The 26,641-nt window shown below is 39.9% G+C and overlaps 1 protein-coding gene across 17 annotated transcripts; it reads left to right on the top strand.

Moving 5' to 3' along the window:
- The first annotated feature begins 228 nt into the window (after window positions 1–228).
- ZNF780B (zinc finger protein 780B) lies at window positions 229–26,641 on the top strand. Of its 17 annotated transcripts, none has more exons than XM_054538906.2 (6): window positions 229–1,054; window positions 6,894–6,947; window positions 8,214–8,352; window positions 8,474–8,600; window positions 9,790–9,888; window positions 20,935–26,641. In XM_054538906.2, the coding sequence occupies exons 4-6, from the start codon at window positions 8,567–8,569 to the stop codon at window positions 23,202–23,204; spliced, it is 2,403 nt and encodes an 800-aa protein (XP_054394881.2). In that variant the 5' UTR covers window positions 229–1,054; window positions 6,894–6,947; window positions 8,214–8,352; window positions 8,474–8,566; the 3' UTR covers window positions 23,205–26,641. The 17 variants fall into 17 exon arrangements, with proteins under 17 accessions (XP_054394881.2, XP_054394880.2, XP_054394879.2 ...); XM_054538905.2 differs by having other exon boundaries at window positions 229–1,142; XM_054538904.2 differs by having other exon boundaries at window positions 229–1,827.

Here is a 26,641-nt window from a genome sequence, read left to right as displayed (position 1 = left end):
TCCTTTTACTCTTAACCTATTAGTGCTTTTATATTTTAAGTATTACCTGTAGGTAGCACGTATTTGGGTCTGACTTTAAAAAAAAAATCCAACCTGACAACCTTCTTAAGTTAAGGTGTTAGACCAGTTACACTTAATGTGATCATTGATACAATTAAGTTTGATATGTTGCTATTTGTTTTCTGTCACAGTCGGGAACGAAAAGACATTTTGCTCTTCATTATTCCATGTTTCCGCTTTATGTAGCATAAGAAACTACAAAAATCATTTTGAAAGTTCAATGTTGCTAGATTACAACAGTGAAATCAAGCTTTTCCTACGAAAAACAAACCCCCTTTGGCATTTGTTTAGACTGTTTTAAGAAAATGTGTTAATTATTTCATCCTTCAAGATAAGGCAAGTAATTCTCTGTGTACTTTATCTGTTTCCATGCCGTCCTGAATCACGTTTTTCTCTCCAGGTAACAGGAAGATTGTCTTGAAGAATCAAGTATATTTGATTCTGAAATCTCTCATGTAAACCACACTTCCTCTTCTAGTATAAAACCAACCATTCCTTTTCTTTCTTTTTTTTTTTTTTTTTTTTTTGAGACGGAGTCTCTCCATTTCCTTAGTTCAGGCTTTTCAAATTTATCCTAAGTCCCTTCAAATAGCACAAAGGGGAAGCCTATGCTCGGATTTGAGACGAAGAGGTCAAAGCAGCTACATTTTGACGTAATTTTACTTTAAATTCTTCTTTAAAAGTTCTGCTCATTTGCATTCTTCTGCATGGAGAGAAAAGGTAATTTACACTGACGCACCGAAAACAGCAACGCTCCTCTCAGATGGGGATCCTCGCCCGTAGCCGCAACCTCTGCACCCCACGGTCTGGAACTCCCACAAATCCATTAGGCTAGGGTCCCTTAGGAGCCCCCAATGTATGCTGGGATCAACCTGAACAGACTGTAGACCAAGGCTTCTGAGGTTCTTTCTGCTCAGGACTGTATTTCCCAGAGGCCACCGCACCGGAATTAACGGTTCCACTTCCTGTCTCCCGGGGTTGACGACGTAGCTGGGTAAGGTCTTCACGTCCTAGGAAGAAATCGGTGGCTGCGGGAGGTCTTCGTGGACTGGGACTCGAACCTGACCGAGCCGGCAGTGCGGGTGGGCGAGAGCGAGGCGCTCAGAGGAGGAACCCGGGGCGCAGACGGAATCTGCCAGATCCCTAGGCGTGCGTGTGCGCGGGCAACAGAGGATGGGGATTGTGCGATCTTGAGTGACGGAGGGGACTGTGTGAGTGTGTGCGTGAGGCCCTGTGCACAGGACCGGGACGGCGTGTGGACGCAGTGCGTTTTGCTGGGGATGTGTGAGTGTCACTGTGCCGGTGGTACTAGGCTCCTGCTGCTTCCTCCGTCTTTCCCCTTCGAAGCTGCGGAGGCTGCAGCAGAGGAATGAAAATGGCCCCAGTAGGGAGGTCAGATATTGAACCGAGAATGCAGCTTTGCACAAGAAGGCGCAGATCTGGACTCGGGGTGGGAATATGAGAGCTGGAAGTGCCTCTTGAGGGTCCCCCAGGAGGGCAGCTACATGTTGAGAACCCAGCGTTCCTCAGAGATCTGTCCCCAGGAACCAGCTTCAAACTCAGACCGATTCCTCCTCCTTTTATTTCCTTCTCATTTCGTACGAAGTGAGGGAAGTTGTGGCCATGGAGGGTGCTTTCAAACTTAGTCTGCGCTCCAAGAAAAGCCTGGAGTCTCACGCTTGCTGTATCCTTCTCCAGTCGTATTATTATCCAAAAGAAGGACCGGGAGGAGGATGAGAGCGTTATTGTTGCACACTTAAGTCAAGGGTGAGTTTGTGCTTTGTATTTGTTTAAGACATGCGTTTTTGATTTTAGAATATAGAGGTTCCTGTAAATTTTTAGTGCATTTCAGGAGAATATGCAAATTGATTCTTGCCCCCTCCCATTGTGCCGCCTCCCAGTGAGCCGTTCCCTGCCCTGCCTGCTCCCCACCTTTCCATTGAATATTCACAGAACCATTTGGCAAATCGTTCACACTGTCCTGTACGCTCTCTTCTTCTAAGCTGGTATAAAAATAGTCCTCCAGAGGTTTATATTAAAGCTTTATTTTAGACTGTGCTTTGAAAAGAAGATTAGTTTGTGGAATCACACGCCAGGTACCTGACTATCTTTACAGGCCTCCTTTTCCAAGTAGGGAAGAATGGAGATGATTGGGTGATTTCCATTCGTCTGTGAGGCTTTCAGGAATCGGACAGTGATTGCACAGAAATTGGTATCAACCAGAGTCAGGATTTTTCGGGAGAGTCCATGAGATGATAATTGTAATTCTTGCCAGATCTCTGTGAGATTTGGCAGTTCCGGTTGCGTTTTGGGCTATTTGGGTGTGTGAACTGTGAGAGGCAGTACGCTGTTGTGGTTAAGAATAGGGGAGTGGATCCAGAGTATCTGGGTTGGAATGTTTGTTCTGTCCGTTTCTGGTCTTCTCAGGCTTGTAATGAACATTAGAATGAATTAATACTCTAAAACCTCTTAGAGCAGTGCTAGGCATATAATGATAAATATTTAATGTTTTAACTTTTGTTTTTGTATGGTCATTTTAGGTCATTTCCCTTGACTTTCTATAGGACAGGAGCATTGGGAATATGTGATTCATTGTGATTGCTGCTTGCGTAGTAAGAAAATGAGTGAGTTGCTCAAATGATCTAGGACAGAAATTCTTTTTAAATTGACAGATAAAATTGTATGTATTTATCGTGTGCAACATGATGTTTTATAGTATATGTACATTGTGGAATGACTAAATCTAGCTAATTAGCAATGCATTACCTCACATAGTTATCATTTTTGTGGTGAGAACACTTAATATCCACTCTCTTAGCATTTTTCAAGACTACAGAATAGTTATTAATTGTAGATAAGTTGTTGTGTAATACATTTCTTAAGCTTATTTCTCTTATCTTCCTGCAATTTTATATCCTTTGACCAACATTTCCCCAGCCAACACCACCTTCCCTCCCTCACCCACATTACCCCCAACCTGTAAACACCATTCTCTTCTCTAATTCTATGATATCAAGTTTTTTCTTTTTTTGAGAGAGTCTCGCTCTGTTGCCCAGGCTGGAGTGCAGTGGCGCGATCTCGGTTCACTGCAACCTCTGCCTCCCAGGTTCAAGTGATTCTCCTGCCCCAGCCTTCTGAGTAGCTGGGACTACAGGTGCGCGCCACCACACCCGGCTTATTTTTGTATTTTTAGTAGAGACAGCGTTTCGCCATGTTGGCCAGGGTGGTCTCGAACTCCGGACCTTAGGTGATCTGCCTGCCTCGGCCTTCGCCTCCGCTTTCAAAAGTGCTGGGATTACAAGTGTGAGCCACCACACCTGGCCTATATAAACATTTTTTAGATTCCACTGATGAGTGAGATCGTCTGTCTTTCTGTGCCTGGCTTACTTAATATAAATTTCTCCAGATTCATCCATGTTGTTGCGAATGACATCATTTCCCTTTTTCTATGGCTAGTTATCCATTGTGTATATATACCTGCATATATGCCGCATTTTCTTTATCCATTCATTGATAGACACTTAGATTGATTCCATGTCTTGGCTATTGTGAATAGTGCTGCAATAAACATGAGTGTGCAGATGTCTCTTTGATATATGGATTTCATTTCCTTTGGATAAATACCCAGTGGTGGATTGCTGGATCATATGGTAGTTCTATTTCTAATTTTTTGAAGAACCTCCGTACTGTTTTCCATAATGTCTGTGTCACTTTACATTCTCACCAACAGTGTGCAATGGTTCACATTTCTCTACATTCTCACCAACATTTGTTAACTTATGTCTTTTCAATAGCCACCCCAACACATATGAGGTGATATCTTATTGTAGGTTTAATTTTCATTTCCCTGATGATTAGTGATGTTGAGTATATTTTCATATACTGTAGGCATTTATATGTCATCTTTTGAGATATGTTTATCAGGTCCTTTGCCCATTTTTTAATTGGGTTGTTTTCTTGCTGTTGAGTTGAGTTCCTCACACATTTTGGATATTAACCCCTTATCAGATACATGATTGCAAATATTTTCTCTCATTCTGTAGGTAGTCTCTTCACTTTGCTGTGCAGAAGCTTTTTTAGCTTGATGTAATTTCATTTGTCTATGTTTGCTTTTGTTGCCTGTGCTTTTGAAGTCATTTCCAAAAAAAAAAAATTATTGCCCAGATCAATGTCATGAAGCTTTCCCCATACGTTTTTTTCTGTTTGTTTCATAGTTTGGGATCTTACATTTAAATCTTTAATCCATTTAGAGTTGATTTTTGTATAATGGTTTGAGAAAAGGGTCTGATTTCATTCTTCTGTGTATGACTCCCCAGTTTTCACAACAGTATGTATTGAAGAGACTGTCTTTTCCTTATTGTATGTTCTTCGCACCTGTCTCAAAAATCAGTTGGTTGTAAACATATGGATTTATTCTGGGGCTCTCTATTCTGTTCCATTTGTCTAGGTGTCTGTTTTTATGTCAGTACCATGCTGTTTTGGTTACTATAGCTTTGTAGTATATATTGAAGTCAGGTAGTTTGATGCCTCCAACTTTGTTCTTTTTGCTCCAGACTGCTTTGGCTATTTGGGATCTTTTGTGGTTCTATACAAATTTTAGGATTTTTGTTTTTCTATTTTTGTAAAGAATGTAGGACTGAAATTCTTAACCTGAGTTCCTGTAACTCCACTTATAGTCTTGGGGACCACAAAGCTCTTGAAATAATATGTTGAAGTACTATGGAAATTTATCAATGTGGATTTTAGAGGGAGAAATAGTATATCATTTCATAAGACTATCAAAACTGCATGTGACCCATGAGGTGTGGATCCATTGATCTAGATAGAACATTGATTCTCAGCGGGGGTGATGTTTAAAAACTTTTGGTTGTCACACTGTGGGGGAGGTGCTACTTAGATCTAGTGGATAGAGGTCAGGGATGCTGCTGAACATTGTACCGTGCACAGGATAACCCTCCCTATAGCCCCAACAAAGGATTATACAGCACAATATGTCAGTAGCGCGTAGGGTGAAAAACCTTAGTCTAGAATCAAAAGATTGTGATACCTGGAATGACACTGTAAATGATCTTATATAAATCAAGTGTCCTGTAATATGGAAATCACTAAGCAAATTATACTAGACTCAAGTGATAGAGTATTATGCAGCTAATAAAATGATGTCTATAAAGAATTATGAAAAGAAAAATATTTGATATACCATTAAGCAGTATTCATGCTGTGAACAATGATACTCAAGAAAATGTTACATGTATATGAATCCCATATACTAAGATAGGGTTTTTGTAAGGCATTTTGTAGGAATTATATCCAAAATGATATTTTAATGAGTTATTTGGTGAAGAAGGGAACCAAGCATGGTGATGTATATTCCACAGATTTTCTCATGTAGTTTCCAGATGCCACTTATCTACATTGTGTTCATTCAGAGAAGAGTCTTGATAATGAAAATGTCTAATTATATTGGTGAGATACAGCTAAAGGATGTTAGAACTAGCTGATGTTATTTGTTATAGTCACATTAATCTTTTTTGTTGATCCTCATGACAGGCACAGTTTTTTGTTTTTTATGATTAAAAGTACTCACTCTCTGATAACTGTTTTATTTTTATTTTTGAATTCTGTTGTAGAAATATGACCATCATTAATGCATACAAGAAATTGGTTGGAGACTTGTAGACAATTTTTTTTAGAAATTGTACTAACATACATAGAAAAACATAGACATCTTAGTGTTGGTCAAGAATTGGGAAATAACGGAAACAAACTTATTACATAAAAACAAGAGCTCAGTAGAGTTTCCTTTTTTTGTCCCCAAGTTGAAAGGAAGATGTCTAAATAAAAGGTGTCTTTCATCTAATTTGGAGAACAATTTCCTCACAGGAAAAAAAAAATGTGTATGTACATTTAAATATGTACATATATAGATACATACACATGTGTATATATATGTGTGTGTGTGAATATAATTATATATTCTAAGTTAATTCCTGGGCATAGTCACAATTATGACATACTCTAGCAAAAAGAAGAAAATTGGGGCTACAATACAGAGATAAGCACTGTTAGCATGCATATACCTGTCTAAATTGTTAATATGCAATACATGCATATACTATATTGATGTCTATTAGTCTTTTGCTTAATATTTCTATATACATATATTTTACAAATGTAATCATATTGTTTATCCTGCTTTGTAACCTGATTTTTCTGTTAATCATACATCTGGAACATTTAATGATTACTTCGTATTCTATTACATGGCTATTCTGAACTGTATTAACCAGCTGGCTTTTGGTGAACTCAGAATGCTGAACACTGCCCGTGCAATTCTGTCTATATCCTTTCCAGTTCTCATGCCTTGCCCCATTGCACCCAATGCTGAGTTCACAAAGAGGCTCTGGATTGGATGATGCAAGCCCTTCTCAGCTCTGGGACTAGCGGAGGAGGATTGCTTACAGCAGGATCAGAGGCCCCGTCCTAGGCCAGGATAGGTATCCCAAGAGTGGAGGACTGGCTGGAAGCCCTCCTGCTGGAGTGTCTTTTGAGCAACTTCAAGGCAGAAATGCCTGTGCTCGGCATTCATGCTTCCGCCGCAGGTTCCCTGGGTTGTAGGCGAGAGCTTGGTTTCATCCACACTCCACCTGTTAACTGCCAGTTTATTTGTGACAGAGTGTGTGTAGGGAAAAAGGGAGTGATGGGAGAAGGGTGGAAGTGTGCATGTGAGCAGGAGTAGTTGAGAAATAGGAATGTAGGATAAAATATTTATTTGTTCTAGTGCTTTTGGACACAGCTTGACTTATGGCCTTTTTTTTGTTGTTGTTTTCCAGGGGAGAAGCCTGAGGAAGATTGACCAATTTTGTAATTCTAGAAACATGGTCCACGTAAGTTGGTGTTTCTGTCTTCTTGAAATATGGTGACTTTCAGGTTAGGTTAGGTGACTGTTATTATTAAACCTGAACCTTCTTACCTAAGGATCCATGATTTTTTTTTTTTTTTTTTTTTTTTTTTGAGATGGAGTCTTGCTCTGTCACCCAGGCTGGAATGCAGTGGCGCGATCTTGGCTCACTGCAACTTCCGCCTCCCGGGTTCAAGCAATTCTCCTGCCTCAGCCTCCCGAGTAGCTGGGACTACAGGCACCCACCAGCACGCCTGGCTAATTTTTTGTATTTTTGGTAGAGACGGGGTTTCACCGTGTTAGCCAGGATGGTCTCGATCTCCTGACCTCATGATCCCCCTGCCTTGGTCTCCCACAGTGCTGGGATTACAGGTGTGAGCCACTGTGCCCGGCCAGGATCCACGATCTTACACCCCAGTTTGTCCCATTACAGTGAAGGTTGGTGACCAAAAAATAAAAGTCAGTGCTCTTCCTATTTGTACCTCTGTTTTCCCACTGGCTTTGATGTTTTCTTTGAGCAGGTTATTCAGTCTGTGCTTAACTCAGTCCTTGGTCAGAAAGAATGTTGGAACAGTGGAGGAGTCGGTCCCCACAGGGAAACATGGTCTTGTGGGTTTGATAAGTTACAGATGATTGTCGCATTTGACCACACTTGGGAATACCTTGAAACTTCTCCACAGACTGGAGCTTTCTAGGTAGCTAAGGTAGAATTCCATAGTGAGTGGCCTCAGTCTGCAAGCGTGACAAGGTGTTCTGCTTTATGAGACTTTTAGGAAAGTGATCAGTGAGGACAGTGGGCATTAACAGAGAAGATTATTCAGGGCATGAGTGGTAGGTGATTATAGATTCTCTGAATTCGGGAAAACCTTACAGACTCTGACCATCTTAAATGTATAAATAGAAAAATATAACTAAATCTAATATGTCAGTTATTTTGAATTTTACGCAGCTTATAAAAATCATTTGTCATGACAAGAAAAAACACTTTTGCTATCATCTGATACCACAATGAGCTTGAGGATTAAGGGCATTCCTCAATGTATGCTTACCACCTTTTTTTTTTTTTTTTTGAGATAGGGTCTCACTCTATAGCCCAGGCTGGAGTGCAGTAGTGCCATCACACTTCACTGCAGCATTGAACTCCCAGGCTCAAGCGATACTCCCACCTCAGCTTCCCAAGTAGCTGGGACTACAGGCACATGCCACCACGACAGTTATTTCTTTCTTTCTTTCTTTTTTTTTTTTTTTTCAGGGAGTGCATCTTGTTATGTTGCCCAGGCTGCTTGCCAACTCCTGGGCTCAAGCAGTCCTTCCATCTTGGTCTCCCAAAGTGCTGGTATAAGAGGCATGAGCCACCACACCAGGCCAGCAGCAGGATTCTTGAAGAACATGTAGGCACTCTGTGATTTTCCATATTGCTCCTTTATTGCAGTTTAATCCTTCACTTCCTCTCCTTTCGTCTTGAAACAAATTTCTTCAGTTTCACCATAATACATGTGTTTGTGGTTTCAGGGATCAGTGACATTCAGGGATGTGGCCATCGACTTCTCTCAGGAGGAGTGGGAGTGCCTGCAGCCTAATCAGAGGACTTTGTACAGGGATGTGATGTTGGAGAACTACAGCCACCTGATCTCACTGGGTAAGGTCATTGGTCCCAGTTATTTTTGTATCTGTTCTCTGGAATATCAGCTTTATTCATCATGAATTTCAGGGCTGTCTTTTAAGAGGTAGTTGGATTCCTTCTTCTTGTTCCCAAAGGAATGGATTGAGATTTGTTGGGTTGAAAACAGGCACCTCCCTGGAGCCTCTGCATCTTGCCTACTCCACTGTGGCCTCCTCCATTATGCTGGTCCTCTCTGTAATCCCCTCTCTCTTCATGACCATGGGGCTGAATTTGAAATCTTGTATATTCGTTGAATGATATTGTTCAAGAACCAGGTTTCATATTATGTTTGATCTCAGAATTACTGTAGATTTTCTTTGTTTGTTTTTGTTTTTCTGGCCCACCTGTAAGGAGAAGAGTGTGTTGAGTTTTTCTATCAAAAGAGCCTCTATCATTGCTTGAACCTGGGAGGTCAAGGCTGCAGAGAGCCATGGTCATGCCACTGTACTTCGGCCTGGGCAACAGAACAAGACACTGTCTCAAAAAAACAAAACAAAACAGAGCCTCAGTGATTTACATATACTGCGTGGGTTGACAGAATTTCTTTAGCACTAAGTCAATGTATTCCATTTCCTTCAACAAACAGTCCGTTACTTGTTTTGTAGTTGAAAGTTTCAGGCCATGAAGTGTATGCTTTTCTGTTGGGTGAAAATTCTTAAAATGAGCTGTGAATGTCTAAGGATGCAAAATAAATAATGACAATAAACACAATAATTGTTAACTTTGTGCTACTACATATCAGTGAAAGTTAGAAGTATTTTACATATATTACCTTATTTAATATTAGTATCAATCCTATAAAACAGGCATTATTATATTTCTGTTTTAGAGTTGGGAAAACTGAAGGACAGAGAGTTCAAGTGACTTGCTTAATGTCAAAGTACTAGTAGGTGGCAGAGACAGGATTTCAACCAGGTAGTCTGGCTTGAAGTTTCCTGCTGTTAACCACTAAATTATACCTCCTCTTGAGGGATAAGTTTCTATTATGAGTTTAAATGAAAGTCCTTTTTTTCTTTAAACATAGTTGATCCCCTACTCAATCCTCTCTTATCTGGAGTCTCTTCTCAATATTGTTTTGGCTTGTAATTTATTATAAGTTTAACTAGGTCTCAGGGTTTTAAAAACATTTTTATATTAAAAAAAATTCTACATGTGTTCTTTTAAGCAGGAAGTTCCATTTCTAAGCCAGATGTGATTACATTACTAGAGCAAGAGAAAGAGCCCTGGATTGTTGTAAGTAAAGAAACAAGCAGATGGTATCCAGGTAAGTGAGAGTAAAGCAGGCAGGGGGAAGCCATCATTGTCCCGGACAGCCCATGTGCTCAGAGAGGAGTCACATCCCTGAGATGTGGTTTGGAAAACTTTCTTCAGTGACCCAAGGTCCACCATTGGACAAAAATGCCCAAGACCTGGGAAGGAAATAAGATCACTATAGGAGCTGTCCCCAAGGAACTTCATCATTTACTAATCACCTAATTTCTGTTATTTTCTTTCTCTTTTAATGAAGTGAGTTTCTTCTTTCTTTCCCAGCATAAACTTTAAACAGTTTTTAAAATTATTTTTTAAGAGACAGCATCTTGCTATGTTGCCCTGGCTGATCTTGAACTCTTGGCCTCAAGTAGTCTTCCTGCCTCAACCTCCTAAGTAGCTGAAATTACAGGCATGAGCCAATGCTTCTGGCCCCCAGTGTAAACTCTCCTGGCCCCCAGTGTAAACTTTTAACACGTATTTTAGATCCAGCTACTTTCCAACTCTGCTTTTGCATTTAGATTTCTACATGTGTTTTCACTAAGAAATGTATTCATGTTCAGTAAATATGTATCAAGTGCACATTCCTAGAAGGCATGTGCTTGGCTCTGGTCAATACTGTAATGTACAGGTAATGAACAAGACTGAGAAAGTCACTGCTGTCATGGACTTTACCAGCAGTTGGTGAGACATGCCTCAAACAAGTAAGCAAATGAATAGATAAGGAATACCAAATAATCATGCTCTAGAGACAAGGAAATAGGAGTGACGGGGTGAGAATGGCAGCACTTGGGTGCTTAGGGCACCTGTCTGGAAGTGCGCTTGCTTGCATAGAGATGTGAAGTAAGGGTTCAAGTACTCTAGTCAGACTGAGCAGGAAACACAAAGGTGGAGTAAGTAATGGAACAGCGGGAAGAGAGGTCTGAGAGTTAGGTCAGAATCGTATCATACAGGGTTTTGACTGTCATTGTGAGGAATGTGGGAAATTCTTTGAGAGTTATTTATTCATTTTTAATTGATACCCAATATTTGTACATATTTATGGAATACATGTTATGTTTTGTTCCATGCATAGAATGTGTAATGAGCAAGTGTCACGGTATTTGAGGTATTCATCAGATCCACCAGAGGAGTGTTTATCATTTCTTTCTGATAGGAACATTTCAAGTCTTCTAGCTATTTTGAAATATACAATACATTGTTGTTAATTAGAGTCACTCTACTCTGCTTATGAACATTAGAAGTCATTCCTCATATTTAACTGTATGTTTGTAACATTAACCAACTCCTCTTCATCCCCCACCCCTCACCCACACACCCTTCCCAACCTCTGGTTTCTATCATTCTATTCTCTACCTCTGTGAGATCTTTTTTTAGCCTCCAGATATGAATGAGAACATATGATATTTGTCTTTCTTTTTTTTGAGTTGGAGTCTCATTCTTGTCGCCCAGGCTGGAGTGCAGTGGTGTGATCTTGGCCCACTGCAACCTCCACCTCCCGGGTTCAAGCAATTCTCCTGCCTCAGCCTCTTGAGTAACTGGGATTACAGGTGCGTGCCACCATGCCTGGCTAATGTTTGTATTTTTAATAGAGACAGGGTTTCACCACGTTGGCCAGGCTGGTCTCAAATTCCTGACTTCAGGTGATTCACCTACCTCAGCCTCCCAAAGTGCTGGGATTACAGGCGTGAGCCACTGTGCCTAGTCTGATATTTGTCTTTCTGACCTCCGATTCCCTCCATGTTGCTGCAAATGACATGATTTCATTTTTTAAATGCCTGAATAGTATTCCATTGTGTTTGTGTCACATTTTCTTTATCTGTTTGTCTGTTGGGGGACACTTAGGTTGATTCCATACCATTGGTATTTTGAATAATGCTACAATAATCATACAAGTGCAGGTATCATTTTGATATACTGATTTCTCTTCCTTTGGATTAATACCCAGTAGTGGGATTGTTGGATCATATGGTAGTTCTATTTTCAGGTTTTTGAGAAATCTGCATGCTGTTTTCCATAGTGATTGTACTAATTTATATCCCACCAACAGTATATAAGAGTTTCCTTTTTCCCTCATCCTCTCAGGTATGTTTAAACCCAATGTTTCTTTGTTAATTTTCTCTCTAGATGATCTAATTCTGAGAGTGGCACATTGACGTCCCCAATGATTATTGTACTGCAGTATCTCTCTTCCTTTTGCTCTAATAATATTTGCCTTATATATCTGGGTGTTCTGGTGTTGGTATTATATGTTTAGAATTGTTATATCCTCTTGCTGAATTGATCCCTTTATCATTATATGATGACCTTCTTTGTCTCTTTTTGCTGTTTTTTACTTAAAATCTGTTTTTTTCTGATGTAAATGTAGCTATTTCTACTCACTTTTGGTTTCCATTTGTATGGAATATCTTTTCCTGTTCTTTTACTTTCAATCCATATGTGTCTTTACCAGTGAGAAGAGTTTCTTGTAGGCAGCGTATAGTTGGATCATGTTTTTTCATCCATTCAGCCCGTCTGTATCTTTTAAATGAAGTTTAATCCATTGACATTCAATGTGATTACTGATATGTGAGGGCTGATTCTTATCATTTTATTAATTGATTTCTAGTTGTTTTGTATATCCTTTGTTCCTTTCTCTTTTATTTTTTATCATTGTGGTTTGGTTGTTTTCTTTAGGGGTAGTATTTGAGTCCTTTGTCCTTATTTGTATGTTTGCTTTGTCAGTAGGTTTTATACTTTTGTGTGTTTTCACAATGGTAGATATTGTCCTTTCACTTCTAGGTGTAGGACTCTTGAACATATCTTGTAGGGTTGATCCAGTGGTGATGAATTCCATCACCTTTTGCTGTCTGGGAAAGACTATTTCTTTTTCATTTTTGTAACATACATTTCATGTATGTTAAACATTGGGTTTAAACATACCTGAGAGGATGAGGGAAAAAGGAAACTCTTATATACTGTTGGTGGGATATAAATTAGTACAATCACTATGGAAAACAGCATGCAGATTTCTCAAAAACCTGAAAATAGAACTACCATATGATCCAACAATCCCACTACTGGGTATTAATCCAAAGGAAGAGAAATCAGTATATCATTTTTGTAGAATACTTTGCTGAGGATAGTGTCCTTGACTGGTGATTTTTTCTTTCAACACTGACTGTATAATCTCATTCTCTCTCATTTCTCTCTGTTGAGAAATCTGCTGTTAGGCTGATGAGAGTTTCCTTGTAAGTGACTAGATGCTTTTCTCTTGCTGTTTTTAGTATTCTTTTTTGTCTTTGACTTTTATATTTTGAGCATAATATGCCATGGGGAAGACCTTTTTGTATTGTATCTATTTGGGTATCTCTGAGCTTCCTGTATCAAGACATCTGCATCTCTTACTAGAGTTGGAAAGTTTCCTGCTATTATTTCATTAAATAGATTTTCTATCCTTTATGTTTTCTCTTTGTCTCTAGGACCTCGAAAATTCAAATATTTTGTTGTTTTATGATGTCCCATATGTTATGGAGGCATTATTCATTCATTCAGATGTTCTGAGGAAAACATTTATCCTAAGGCTTAAAAGATGAGTTGGGAAAACATTTATCCTAAGGCTTAAAAGATGAGTTGGGGGGTGGAGTCAAGATGGCCGAGTAGGAACAGCTCTGGTCTACAGCTCCCAGCATGAGTGACGCAGAAGATGGGTGATTTCTGCATTTCCATCTGAGGTACCGGGTTCTTCTCACTAGGGAGTGCCAGACAGTGGGTGCAGGACAGTGGGTGCAGCGCACCATGTGCGAGCTGAAGCAGGGCGAGGCATTGCCTCACTCGGGAAGTGCAAGGGGTCAGGGAGTTCCCTTTCCTAGTCAAAGAAAGGGGTGACAGACGGCACCTGGAAAATCGGGTCACTCCCCCTCTAATATTGTGCTTTTCCAATGGGCTTAAAAAACGGCACACCAGGAGATTATATCCCGCACCTGGCTTGGAGGGTCCTATGCCCACAGAGTCTCGCTGATTGCTAGCACAACAGTCTTGAGATCAAACTGCAAGGCGGCAGCGAGGCTGGGGGAGGGGCACCTGCCATTGTCCAGGCTTGATTAGGTAAACAAAGCAGCCGGGAAGCTCAAACTGGGTGGAGCCCACCACAGCTCAAGGATGCCTGCCTGCCTCTGTAGGCTCCACCTCTGGGGGCAGGGCACAGACAAACAAAAAGACAGCAGTAACCTCTGCAGACTTAAATGTCCCTGTCTGACAGCTTTGAAGAGAGTAGTGGTTCTCCAGGCACGCAGCTGGAGATCTGAGAATGGGCAGACTGCCTCCTCAAGTGGGTCCCTGACCCCCAAGCAGCCTAAGTGGGAGGCACCCCCCAGTAGGAGTAGACTGACACCTCACACGGCCGGGTACTCCTCTGAGACAAAACTTCCAGAGGAACGATCAGGCAGCAGTATTTGCAGGTCACCAGTATCCACTGTTCTACAGCCACTGCTGTTCTGCAGCCACCGCTGCTGATACCCAGGCAAACAGGGTCTGGAGTGGAACTCTAGCAAACTCCAACAGACCTGCAGCTGAGGGTCCTGTCTGTTAGAAGGAAAACTAACAAACAGAAAGGACATCCACACCAAAAACCCATTTGTATGTTACCATCATCAAAGACCAAAAGTAGATAAAACCACAAAGATGGGGAAAAAACAGAGCAGAAAAACTGGAAACTAAAAAGCAGAGCGCCTCTCCTCCTCCAAAGGAATGCAGCTCCTCACCAGCAATGGAACAAAGCTGGACGGAGAATGACTTTGATGAGTTGAGAGAAGAAGTCTTCAGATGATCAAACTACTCTGAGCTACAGGAGGAAATTCAAACCAATGGCAAAGAAGTTAAAAACTTTGAAAAAAAATTAGATGAATGGATAACTAGAATAACCAATGCAGAGAAGTCCTTAAAGGACCTGATGGAGCTGAAAGCCAAGGCTCGAGAACTACGTGAAGAATGCAGAAGCCTCAGGAGCCAATGCGATCAACTGGAAGAAAGGGTATCAGTGATGGAAGACGAAATGAATGAAATGAAGCGAGAAGGGAAGTTTAGAGAGAAAAGAATAAAAAGAAATGAACAAAGCCTCCAAGAAATGTGAGACTATGTGAAAAGACCAAATCTACATCTGACTGGTGTACCTGAAAGTGACGGGGAGAATGGAACCAAGTTGGAAAACACTCTGCAGGAGATTATCCAGAAGAACTTCCCCAATCCAGCAAGGCAGGCCAAATTCAGATTCAGGAAATACAGAAAACGCCACAAAGATACTCCTCGAGAAGAGCAACTCCAAGACACATAATTATCAGATTCACCAAAGTTGAAATGAAGGAAAAAATGTTAAGGGCAGCCAGAGAGAAAGGTCGGGTTATCCACAAAGGGAAGCCCATCAGACTAACAGCGGATCTCTCAGCAGAAACTCTACAAGCCAGAAGAGAGTGGGGGCCAATATTCAACATTCTTAAAGAAAAGAATTTTCAACCCAGAATTTCAATTGAATCCAGCCAAACTAAGCTTCATAAGTGAAGGAGAAATAAAATACTTTACAGACAAGCAAATTCTGAGAGATTTTGTCACCACCAGGCCTGCCCTAAAAGAGCTCCTGAAGGAAGCACTAAACATGGAAAGGAACAGCCGGTACCAGCCACTGCAAAAACATGCCAAAATGTAAAGACCATCAAGGCTAGGAAGAAACTGCATCAACTAATGAGCAAAATAACCAGCTAACATCATAATGACAGGACCAAATTCGAACATAACAAAATTAACTTTAAATGTAAATGGGCTAAACTCTCCAATTAAAAGACACAGACTGGCAAATTGGATAAAGAGTCAAGACCCATCAGTGTGCTGTATTCAGGAAACCCATCTCACATGCAGAGACACACATAGGCTCAAAATAAAGGGATGGAGGAAGATCTACCAAGCAAACGGAAAACAGAAAAAGGCAGGGGTTGCAATCCTAGTCTCTCATAAAACAGACTTTAAACCAACAAAGATCAAAAGAGACAAAGAAGGCCATTACATAATGGTAAAGGGATCAATTCAACAAGAAGAGCTAACTATCCTAAATATATATGCACCCAGTACAGGAGCACCCAGATTCATAAAGCAAGTCCTTATTGACCTACAAAGAGACTTAGACTCCCACACACTAATAATGGGAGACTTTAACACCCCACTGTCAACATCAGACAGATCAATGAGACAGAAAGTTAACAAGGATATCCAGGAATTGAACTCAGCTCTGCACCAAGCAGACCTAATAGACATCTACAGAACTCTCCACCCCAAATCAACAGAATATACATTTTTTTCAGCGCCACACCACACCTATTCCAAAATTGACCACATAGTTGGAAGTAAAGTACTCCTCAGCAAATGTAAAAGAACAGAAATTATAACAAACTGTCTCTCAGACCACAGTGCAATCAAACTAGAACTCAGGATTAAGAAACTCACTCAAAACCACTCAACTACATGGAAACTGAACACCTGCTCCTGAGTGACTACTGGGTACATAACGAAATGAAGGCAGAAATAAAGATGTTCTTTGAAACCAATGAGAACAAAGACACAACATACCAGAATCTCTGAGACACATTCCAAGCAGTGTGTAGAGGGAAATTTATAGCACTAAATGCCCACAAGAGAAAACAGGAAAGATCCAAAATTGACACCCTAACATCACAATTAACTAGAAAAGCAAGAGCAAACACATTCAAAAGCTAGCAGAAGGCAAGAAATAACTAAAATCGAGCAGAACTGAAGGAAATAGAGACACAAAAAACCCTTCAAAAAATTAATGAATCCGGGAGCTGGTTTTCTGAAAAGATCAACAAAATTGATAGACCGCTAGCAAGACTAATAAAGAAGAAAAGAGAGAAGAATCAAATAGACGCAACAAAAAATGATAAAGGGAATATCACCACTGATCCCACAGAAATACAAACTACCATCAGAGAATACTACAAACACCTCTACGCAAATAAACTAGAAAATCTAGAAGAAATGGATAAATTCCTCGACACATACACCCTCCCAAGACTAAACCAGGAAGAACTTGAATCTCTGAATAGACCAATAACAGGCTCTGAAATTGTGGCAATAATCAATAGCTTACCAACCAAAAAAAGTCTAGGACCAGATGGATTCACAGCCGAATTCTACCAGAGGTACAAGGAGAAGCCTGCACCATTCCATCTGAAACTATTCCAATCAATAGAAAAAGAGGGAATCCTCCCTAACTCATTTTATGAGGCCAGCATCATCCTGATACCAAAGCCTGGCAGAGACACAACCAAAAAAGAGAATTTTAGACCAATATCCTTGATGAACACTGAAGCAAAAATCCTCAATAAAATACTGGCAAACAGAATCCAGCAGCACATCAAAAAGCTTATCCACCATGATCAAGTGGGCTTCACCCCTGGGATGCGAGGCTGTTTCAACATACGCAAATCAATGAATGTAATCCAGCATATAAACAGAACCAATGACAAAAACCACATGATTATCTCAATAGATGCAGAAAAGGCCTTTGACAAAATTCAACAACGCTTCATGCTAAAAACTCTCAATAAATTAGGTATTGATGGGACGTATCTCAAAATAATAAGAGCTATCTATGACAAACCCACAGCCAATATCATACTGAATGGGCAAAAACTGGAAGCATTCCCTTTGAAAACGGGCACAAGACAGGGATGCCCTCTCTCACCATTCCTATTCAACATAGTGTTGGAAGTTCTGGCCAGGGCAATCAGGCAGGAGAAGGAAATAAAGGGTATTCAATTAGGAAAAGAGGAAGTCAAATTGTCCCTGTTTGCAGATGACATGATTGTATATCTAGAAAACCCCATTGTCTCAGCCCAAAATCTCCTTAAGCTGATAAGCAACTTCAGCAAAGTCTCAGGATACAAAATCAATGTACAAAAAATCACAAGCATTCTTATACACCAATAACTGACAAACAGAGAGCCAAATCATGAGTGAATTCCCATTCACAATTGCTTCAAAGAGAATAAAATACCTAGGAGTCCAACTTACAAGGGATGTGAAGGACCTCTTCAAGGAGAACTACAAACCACTGCTCAATGAAATAAAAGAGGATACAAACAAATGGAAGAACATTCCATGCTCACGGGTGGGAAGAATCAATATCGTGAAAATGGCCATCCTTCCCAAGGTAATTTATAGATTCAATGCCATCCCCATCAAGCTACCAATGACTTTCTTCACAGAATTGGAAAAAACTACTTTAAAGTTCATATGGAACCAAAAAAGCGGCCACATCGCCAAGTCAATCCTAAGCCAAAAGAACAAAGCCAGAGGCATCACACTACCTGGCTTCAAACTATACTACAAGGCTACAGTAACCAAAACAGCATGGTACTGGTACCAAAACAGACATATAGATCAATGGAACAGAACAGAGCCCTCAGAAATAATGCCACATATCTACAACCATCTGATCTTTGACAAACTTGACAAAAACAAGAAATGGGGAAAGGATTCCCTATTTAATAAATGGTGCTGGGAAAACTGGCTAGCCATATGTAGAAAGCTGAAACTGGATCCCTTCCTTACACCTTATAAAAAATTAATTCAAGATGGATTAAAGACTTACATGTTAGACCTAAAACCATAAAAACCCTAGAAGAAAACCTAGGCAATACCATTCAGGACATAGGCATGGGCAAGGACTTCATGTCTAAAACACCAAAAGCAATGGCAACAAAAGCCAAAATTGACAAATGGGATCTAATTAAACTAAAGAGCTTCTAAACAGCAAAAGATACTATCATCAAGAGTGAACAGGCAACCTACAAAATGGGAGAAAATTTTCACAATCTACTCATCTGACAAAGGGCTAATATCCAGAATCTACAATGAGCTCAAACAAATTTACAAGAAAAAAACAAACAGCTCCATCAAAAAGTGGGTGAAGGATGTGAACAGACACTTCTCAAAAGAAGACATTTATGCAGCCAAAAAAAAAACATGAAAAAATGCTCATCATCACTGGCCATCAGACAAATGCAAATCAAAACCACAATGAGATACCATCTCACACCAGTTAGAATGGCGATCATTAAAACGTCAGGAAACAACAGGTGCTGGAGAGGATGTGGAGAAATAGGGAGACTTTTACACTGTTGGTGGGACTGTTAACTAGTTCAACCATTGTGGAAGTCAGTGTGGCGATTCCTAAGGGATCTAGAACTAGAAATACCATTTGACCCAGCCATCCCATTACTGGGTATATACCCAAAGGAGTATAAATCATGCTGTTATAAAAACACATGCACACGTATGTTTATAGCGGCACTATTCACAATAGCAAAGACTTGGAACCAACCCAAATGTCCAACAATGATAGACTGGATTAAGAAAATGTGGCACATATACACCATGGAATACTGTGCAGACATAAAAAATGATGAGTTCATGTCCTTTGTAGGGACATGGATGAAACTGGAAACCATCATTCTCAGCAAACTATCGCAAGGACAAAAAACCAAACACCACATGTTCTCACTCATAGGTGGGAATTGAACAATGAGAACACATGGACACAGGAAGGGGAACATCACACTCCGGGACTGTTGTGGGGTGGGGGGAGGGGGGAGGGATAGCATTAGGAGATATACCTAATGCTAAATGACGAGTTAATGGGTGCAGCACACCAACATGGCACATGTATACATATGTAACAAACCTGCACATTGTGCACATGTACCCTAAAACTTAAAGTATAATAATAATAAAATTAAAAAAATATATATATAAACAGAAAAAAAAAAAAGATGAGTTGGATGTTTGTTATAAAGAGCAAGGCCAGAGGATTCTTGGAAGATGAAGCAGTCTAAGCAAGCAAGAAGATAAGAGAAAGGTTATATCATGTTCTGGTTGCTAAAAGGAGGGAGTGGTTAGAGATCAGCCACAAATGAGGACAGTGCCCCGATAGGAAGTTTTGTTCTCTGTGTTAAGGTTTTTGGATTTTGTGTTAAGACTAAAGATAAATCATTCAAACCAGTTTTAAGTATGATCTGTAAACTTTTATCTGAATCAGAATCATCTGGTAGAGATATTAAAAATACAGCTTTGGCTGGGTGTGATGGCTCCCACTGGTGATCCCAGCATATTGGGAGATCAAGACAGGAGGATTGCTTGATGCCAGGAGTTCAAGACCAGCTTGGGTAACATGGTGGGACACCATCTCTACAAAGTAAAAATAAAAATAAAGTAAAAATTAGCCAGACTTTGGTCTGCAAGAAGACTAAAGAAAAAAAAATTGTCCAGACATAGTGGCATGTGCCTGTAGCTGTAGCCACTTGGGAGGCTTAGGCAGGAGGATTGCTTGAGCCTGGGAGTTTGAGGCTGCAGTGAGCTGTGATCATGCCATTGCACTATAGCCTATGTAACAGAGACCCTGTCTCTTAAAAAAAAAATAGAGGCCGGGCGCAATGGTTCACACCTGTAATCCCAGCACTTTGGGAGGCCAGGGTGGGTGGATCACCTGATGTTAGGCATTCCAGACCAGCCTGGCCAACATTGTGAAACTCCTTCTCTACTAAAAATACCAAAATTAGCCAGGCGCGGTGGCAGATGCTTGTAATCCCAGCTACTCTGGAGGCTGAGGCTGAGGCAAGAGAATCACTTGAACCCAGGAGGTAGAGGTTGCAGTGAGCTGAGATTGTGCCATTGCACTGCAGCCTGGGCAACAAGAGTGAAACTCCGTCTAAAAAAAAAAAAAAGCTTTTTTCACTAAAAATTCTGATTCTGTACATCTGAGTTGCTTGAATATCAATATATTTAATCTTACCAAATGGTTTTGATTCACACCTAAATTTGACAAAGTTAACCTGTTCCCTTATGCACACCACCATCTTACTTACATAAACTTTCTTCATTATTGGCACCCTTTTCCTTTTTCAGATCCCTTCCCTGAAAGTATTATATTTTATACTTAGGCCATTTGTTTAATGGATTTTGTATGCATGTGTGTTATAGGAAAATAAAATAGGTTTGCCTTCTTCATTTCTTTCAGATTTGGAGTCAAAATATGGACCTGAGAAAATATCTCCAGAAAATGATATTTTTGAAATAAATTTACCCAAACATGTTATAAAGCGAATAAGTAAAACACTTGGCCTCAAGGCCTTTTATTTTAGAAATGACTCAGAATATAGTAGTAGATTTGAGGGACCACAAGGACATCAAGAGGGATATATCAATCACAAGATCATCAGCTATGAAGAAATACCTGCTTATACTCATGCTTCTCTTATTCATAATACACATAAACCATATGAATGTAAGGAATGTGGGAAATACTTTAATCGTGGTTCAAATCTTATTCAGCATCAGAGTATTCATACTGGAGAGAAACCCTATAAATGCAAAGAATGTGGGAAAGCCTTTCAACTTCACATACAGCTTACTCGACATCAGAAATTTCATACTGGTGAGAAAACTTTTGAATGTAAGGAATGTGGAAAAGCCTTTAATCTTCCCACCCAGCTTAATCGCCATAAGAACATTCACACAGGTGAGAAACTGTTTGAATGTAAGGAATGTGGGAAGTCTTTTAATCGTAGCTCAAACCTTACTCAGCATCAAATTATTCATGCTGGTGTAAAACCATATCAATGTAAGGAGTGTGGGAAAGCCTTTAATCGTGGTTCAAATCTTATTCAGCATCAAAAAATTCATTCCAATGAGAAACCCTTTGTATGTAGGGAATGTGAGATGGCCTTTCGATATCATTACCAACTCATTGAACATTGCCGAATTCATACTGGCGAGAAACCCTTTGAATGTAAAGAATGCAGAAAGGCCTTTACTCTTCTGACAAAGCTTGTTCGACATCAGAAGATTCATATGGGTGAGAAGCCCTTTGAATGTAGGGAATGCGGGAAGGCCTTTAGTCTTCTCAATCAGCTTAATCGCCATAAGAACATTCACACAGGTGAAAAACCCTTTGAATGTAAAGAATGTGGGAAGTCCTTTAATCGTAGTTCAAACCTTATTCAACACCAGAGTATTCATGCTGGTGTAAAACCATATGAATGTAAGGAGTGTGGGAAAGGCTTTAATCGTGGCGCAAATCTTATTCAGCATCAAAAAATTCATTCCAATGAGAAACCTTTTGTATGTAGGGAATGTGAGATGGCCTTTCGATATCATTACCAACTTATTCAACATTCCCAAATTCATACTGGTGGGAAACCCTTTGAATGTAAAGAATGTGGAAAGGCCTTTAGTCTTCTGACACAGCTTGCTCGACATAAGAACATTCACACTGGTGAGAAACCATTTGAATGTAAAGACTGTGGGAAGGCCTTCAATCGTGGCTCGAACCTTGTTCAACATCAGAGTATTCATACTGGTGAGAAGCCCTATGAATGTAAGGAGTGTGGGAAGGCTTTTAGACTTCACCTACAACTTTCTCAACATGAGAAAAGTCATACAGGTGAGAAACCCTTTGAATGTAAAGAATGTGGGAAATTCTTTTGTCGTGGTTCAAATCTTAATCAACATCGAAGTATTCATACCGGAAAGAAACCCTTTGAATGTAAGGAATGTGGGAAAGCTTTTCGACTTCATATGCACCTTATTCGACATCAGAAATTTCATACTGGTGAGAAGCCCTTTGAATGTAAGGAATGTGGCAAGGCCTTCAGTCTTCACACCCAGCTTAATCGCCATAAGAACATTCACACAGGTGAGAAGCCATTTGAATGTAAAGAATGTGGGAAGTCCTTTAATCGTGTCTCGAACCTTGTTCAACATCAGAGTATTCATGCTGGTGTGAAACCATATGAATGTAAGGAGTGTGGGAAAGGCTTTAGTCGTGGTTCAAACCTTATTCAGCATCAGAAAATTCATTCCAATGAGAAACCCTTTGTATGTAAGGAGTGTAGGAAGACCTTTAGATATCATTACCAGCTTACTGAACATTACCAAATTCATACTGGTGAGAAACCCTTTGAATGTAAAGAATGTGGAAAGGCCTTTAGTCTTCTGACACAGCTTGCTCAACATGAGATCATTCATACTGGTGAGAAGCCATTTAAATGTGAGGAGTGTGGGAAGGCCTTTAATCGTGGCTCAAACCTTGTTCAACCTCAGAGTATTCATAATGGTGAGAAACCCTATGAATGTAAGGAGTGTGGGAAGGCTTTTAGACTTCATCTACAACTTTCTCTGCATCAAAAACTTGTACAGGTGAGAAACCCTTTGAATGTAAGAAATGTGGGACAGCCTTCAGACATCAGTAGCAACTTACTGAACATCAGAAAATTCATACTTGGGTGAAAACCTTTGAATGTAAGGAATGTGGGAAGGCCTTTCAATATCATTACCAATTTCATGGACATTATAGATTTCATATTCGTGAGAACCCTTATGAATGTCAAGGATGTGGGAAATGCTTTACCAGTGGTAGAAACCTTAGAGTACATCAGAGAATTCATACTGGTGAGAAACCATATCAATGTGAAGAATGTGGGAAAGCCTTTAGTCATAGTTCAAACCTGTTAAACATGTTAAAATTCATACTGATGAGAAACCCTATGAATGTCAGGAATGTGAAAAGGCCTTTAGCAGTAATTATGAACTTACTGTACATCTGAGAATCCATACTGCTGAGAAACCCTGTGAGTGTAAAGAATGTGGAAAACTTTTGGATTTAGCTTAGTCTTTACTGCACATCAAAGAATTCATACTGGTATGAACCGTATGAATGTAAAGAATGTGGAAAGACCTTTACTTGTTGCTCGAGCCTTGTTCAACATGTTAAAATTCATACTGGTGAGCAACCCTGTGAATGTAAAGGATGTGGGAGGACCTTTAGACTTAGTTCAGTCCTTTCTGTACATCACAGAATTCATACTGGCATGAAACCCTACGAACGTAAAGAATGTGAGCAAACCCTTACTGTGAATGATCTGCTTACTCAACATCAGAAAATTCATTGTAGTTAGAAGTTTTATGAATATAAGGAGTGTAGACAAGCCTTCACTGTGTATGAAAAATTTACTCAACACCAGAGAATTCATATTGATGAGAAATCCTGTGAACATAAAAGAATGTGTGAAGAACTTTCATCGTGGCCTGGGATTTGCTCAACATCAGAGTATTCATACTGTTGAGAACTCCTTTGAGTGTTAAGGAATGTGGGATGTTTTATAGCCACACTAAATGCCTTAGAGTTCAGAGAAGGTAATTTTGGTGAGAAAGTTATTGATGTGAGGAATGTAGAATAGCTGCCATGTTCACAGTTTACTACCCATGAAATATTTTACTGGATACAGGCATACGTTGCTTAATTGTGCATTGCAGTTACCGCATTTTATACACATTGAAGGTTTGCAGCAACCTTGCAGTGAATAAGTCTATGAGCACCATTTTCCAAACAGCATGTGCACATTTCATGTCTTTGTGTCACACTTTGCTAGTTTTCATAATAGTTCAAACTTTTTCATTGTTAAATCTGTTATGGTGATCTGTGACCAGTGTTTTTTGATGTTACTAGTGTAATTGTTTGGGGATACCACAAATCCTGCCCATAAAAGATGGTGAACCTAGTTGATAATTGTTGCAGGTTTTGAAAGAATAGTAAAATATATACCCATATCCCCCCCCACCTAGATTCAAAATTGTTAACAATTTGCCACATTTATTTTTTGTATATTTGTTGTACCATTGAGAATAAGTTTTAGACCATTGAGAGTAAGTTTTAGACATCATGACACTTTACCCCTTGTTACATCAGCATGTGTGTTACCCAAACATAAAGACAATATCATATAACCATAGTACCATAATTACCCTTAAGGAAAATATTCATAATTCTGTAATATCATTCCATCTTCAGATTTCTTCATTGGCCTGCAAACCATCTTTTACGGCTATTCACTTTCTCTCTCTTTTTTTGTTTTTTTTTTGAGATGGAGTCTCGCACTGTCGCCCAGGCTGGAGTGCAGTGATGCGATCTGGGCTCAATGCAAGCTCCACCTCCCAGGTTCACGCCATTCTCCCGCCTCAGCCTCCCGAGTAGCTAGGACTACAGGCACCCGCCACCACGCCCAGCTAATATTTTGCATTTTTAGTAGAGACAGGGTTTCACTGTGTTAGCCAGAATGGTCTCGATCTCCTGACCTCGTGATCCACCCCCCTCGGCCTCCCAAAGTGCTGGGATTACAGGCGTGAGCCACCGCGCCTGGCCTACAGCTATTCATTTTCTAAGGAGTATCCATTGCAGATTCTGCATTGCATTTGGTTATCTCTCTTTAGTGTATTGTAGCATGGAAACCCCATGAAGGTATGCTCTCAAATTATGGTGGGTATCAGAATCACCTGTGGAACTTGGTAAACCTACAGAAGTGTAGACCTAGCTTATAAGCCTGGGCCTCTGTTTTTTATTATTTCTCCAGGTTTTGTGTCTGTGATACCAACCAGAGTTAGAGAGCCACTGGTCTAGAAAATTTCTCCTCATTTAAAAAAAAATGACATTGGAGTAGCCCAGAAATGTTGTCGGCTATGTGTTTAGATTTCTTTCTTTATAGTGTCATTTAGCCTTGTTCTTGGTTGTATTTTCTGTACAAGGGAATGTAAGTCCAGAGGCTTTCTTAGGTCTAGATTAAACGTTTGGGGAAGAATACTTTGTAGGTTATTTGTATGTCATATTGTACTGTCAGAAAACATTTAAGTACAGGTCCTTGCATTAGTGAAACTAAGGATGATCATTTGGGTAAGCTGGTAACTGCCATAAGTCCATTGTAAAGATTTAGTTTGTAGTGGGTAAGTAATCTATGGAGAGACATTGTCATCTCTGAAAATTTATAGTCATGTGTATTTAAGCCCTGGATTGAATACAAAATGAAAATTGAAATAGACCATTGAGAAATGAATGCCATTAAAGCGTCAACATAATTCAACTTGTGTGATATGGCTGACACTGTACTCAGTACAAAACTGGCACCCTTCGGATTATGTAGGGAGCCAAGATTGTTTGGAACCTTTTTTTTTGTTCAGCATTTATCACCAGCCCCTATACCATGGCTGGTACATGAGCTGTTGATAAACTTTGAAAAAAAATTAACCCTTTAAATCAAGCTGTAAAACATGATACCATTAGGCCAGGAGCAGTGGCTCATGCCTGTAATCCCAGCACTTTGGGAGGCCAAGGTGGGCAGATCACCTGAGGTCAGGAGTTCGAGACCAACCTGGCCAACATGGTGAAACTCCATCTCTCCTAAAAATAAAAAAATTAGCCGGACGTGATGGCACATGCCTGTAATCCCAGCTACTTGGGAGGCTGAGGCAGGAGAATCACTCGAACTTGGAAGGTGGAGGTTGCAGTGAGCCGAGATTGCACCACTGCACTCCAGCCTGGGCGACAGAGTGAGACTTCGTCTCAAAAAAACCCCAAAACAAAACATGAGACCAATGTGGCATCATGAATTAGATTATTTTTTTTTTACGATTAAGAATAATCCTTTGTGATTTTATCCCATTGTGTTAAAAAATCTATAAAGTGATAATTTATATTGATAGCTATCTTCTTTTTATGAATATACCCTGGTCAGGTGATTTTTCTTGCGATAGACTACTTAATTCTATCTTTTACCATTTAATTGCTTCTATAATCATAAGTAAAGTTATAATTTTCCAAGTATTTTTCAGGTATTGATATTGCAATGATGTTATACAACTTATAAAACAAGATTATATAAAACTTGGCTTTCAAA

Source organism: Pongo abelii, chromosome 20 (genome assembly GCF_028885655.2).
Source record: "Pongo abelii isolate AG06213 chromosome 20, NHGRI_mPonAbe1-v2.0_pri, whole genome shotgun sequence".
NCBI classification, from domain to species: Eukaryota; Metazoa; Chordata; class Mammalia; order Primates; family Hominidae; genus Pongo; species Pongo abelii.
This window is presented reverse-complemented; position numbering and strand designations above follow the sequence as displayed.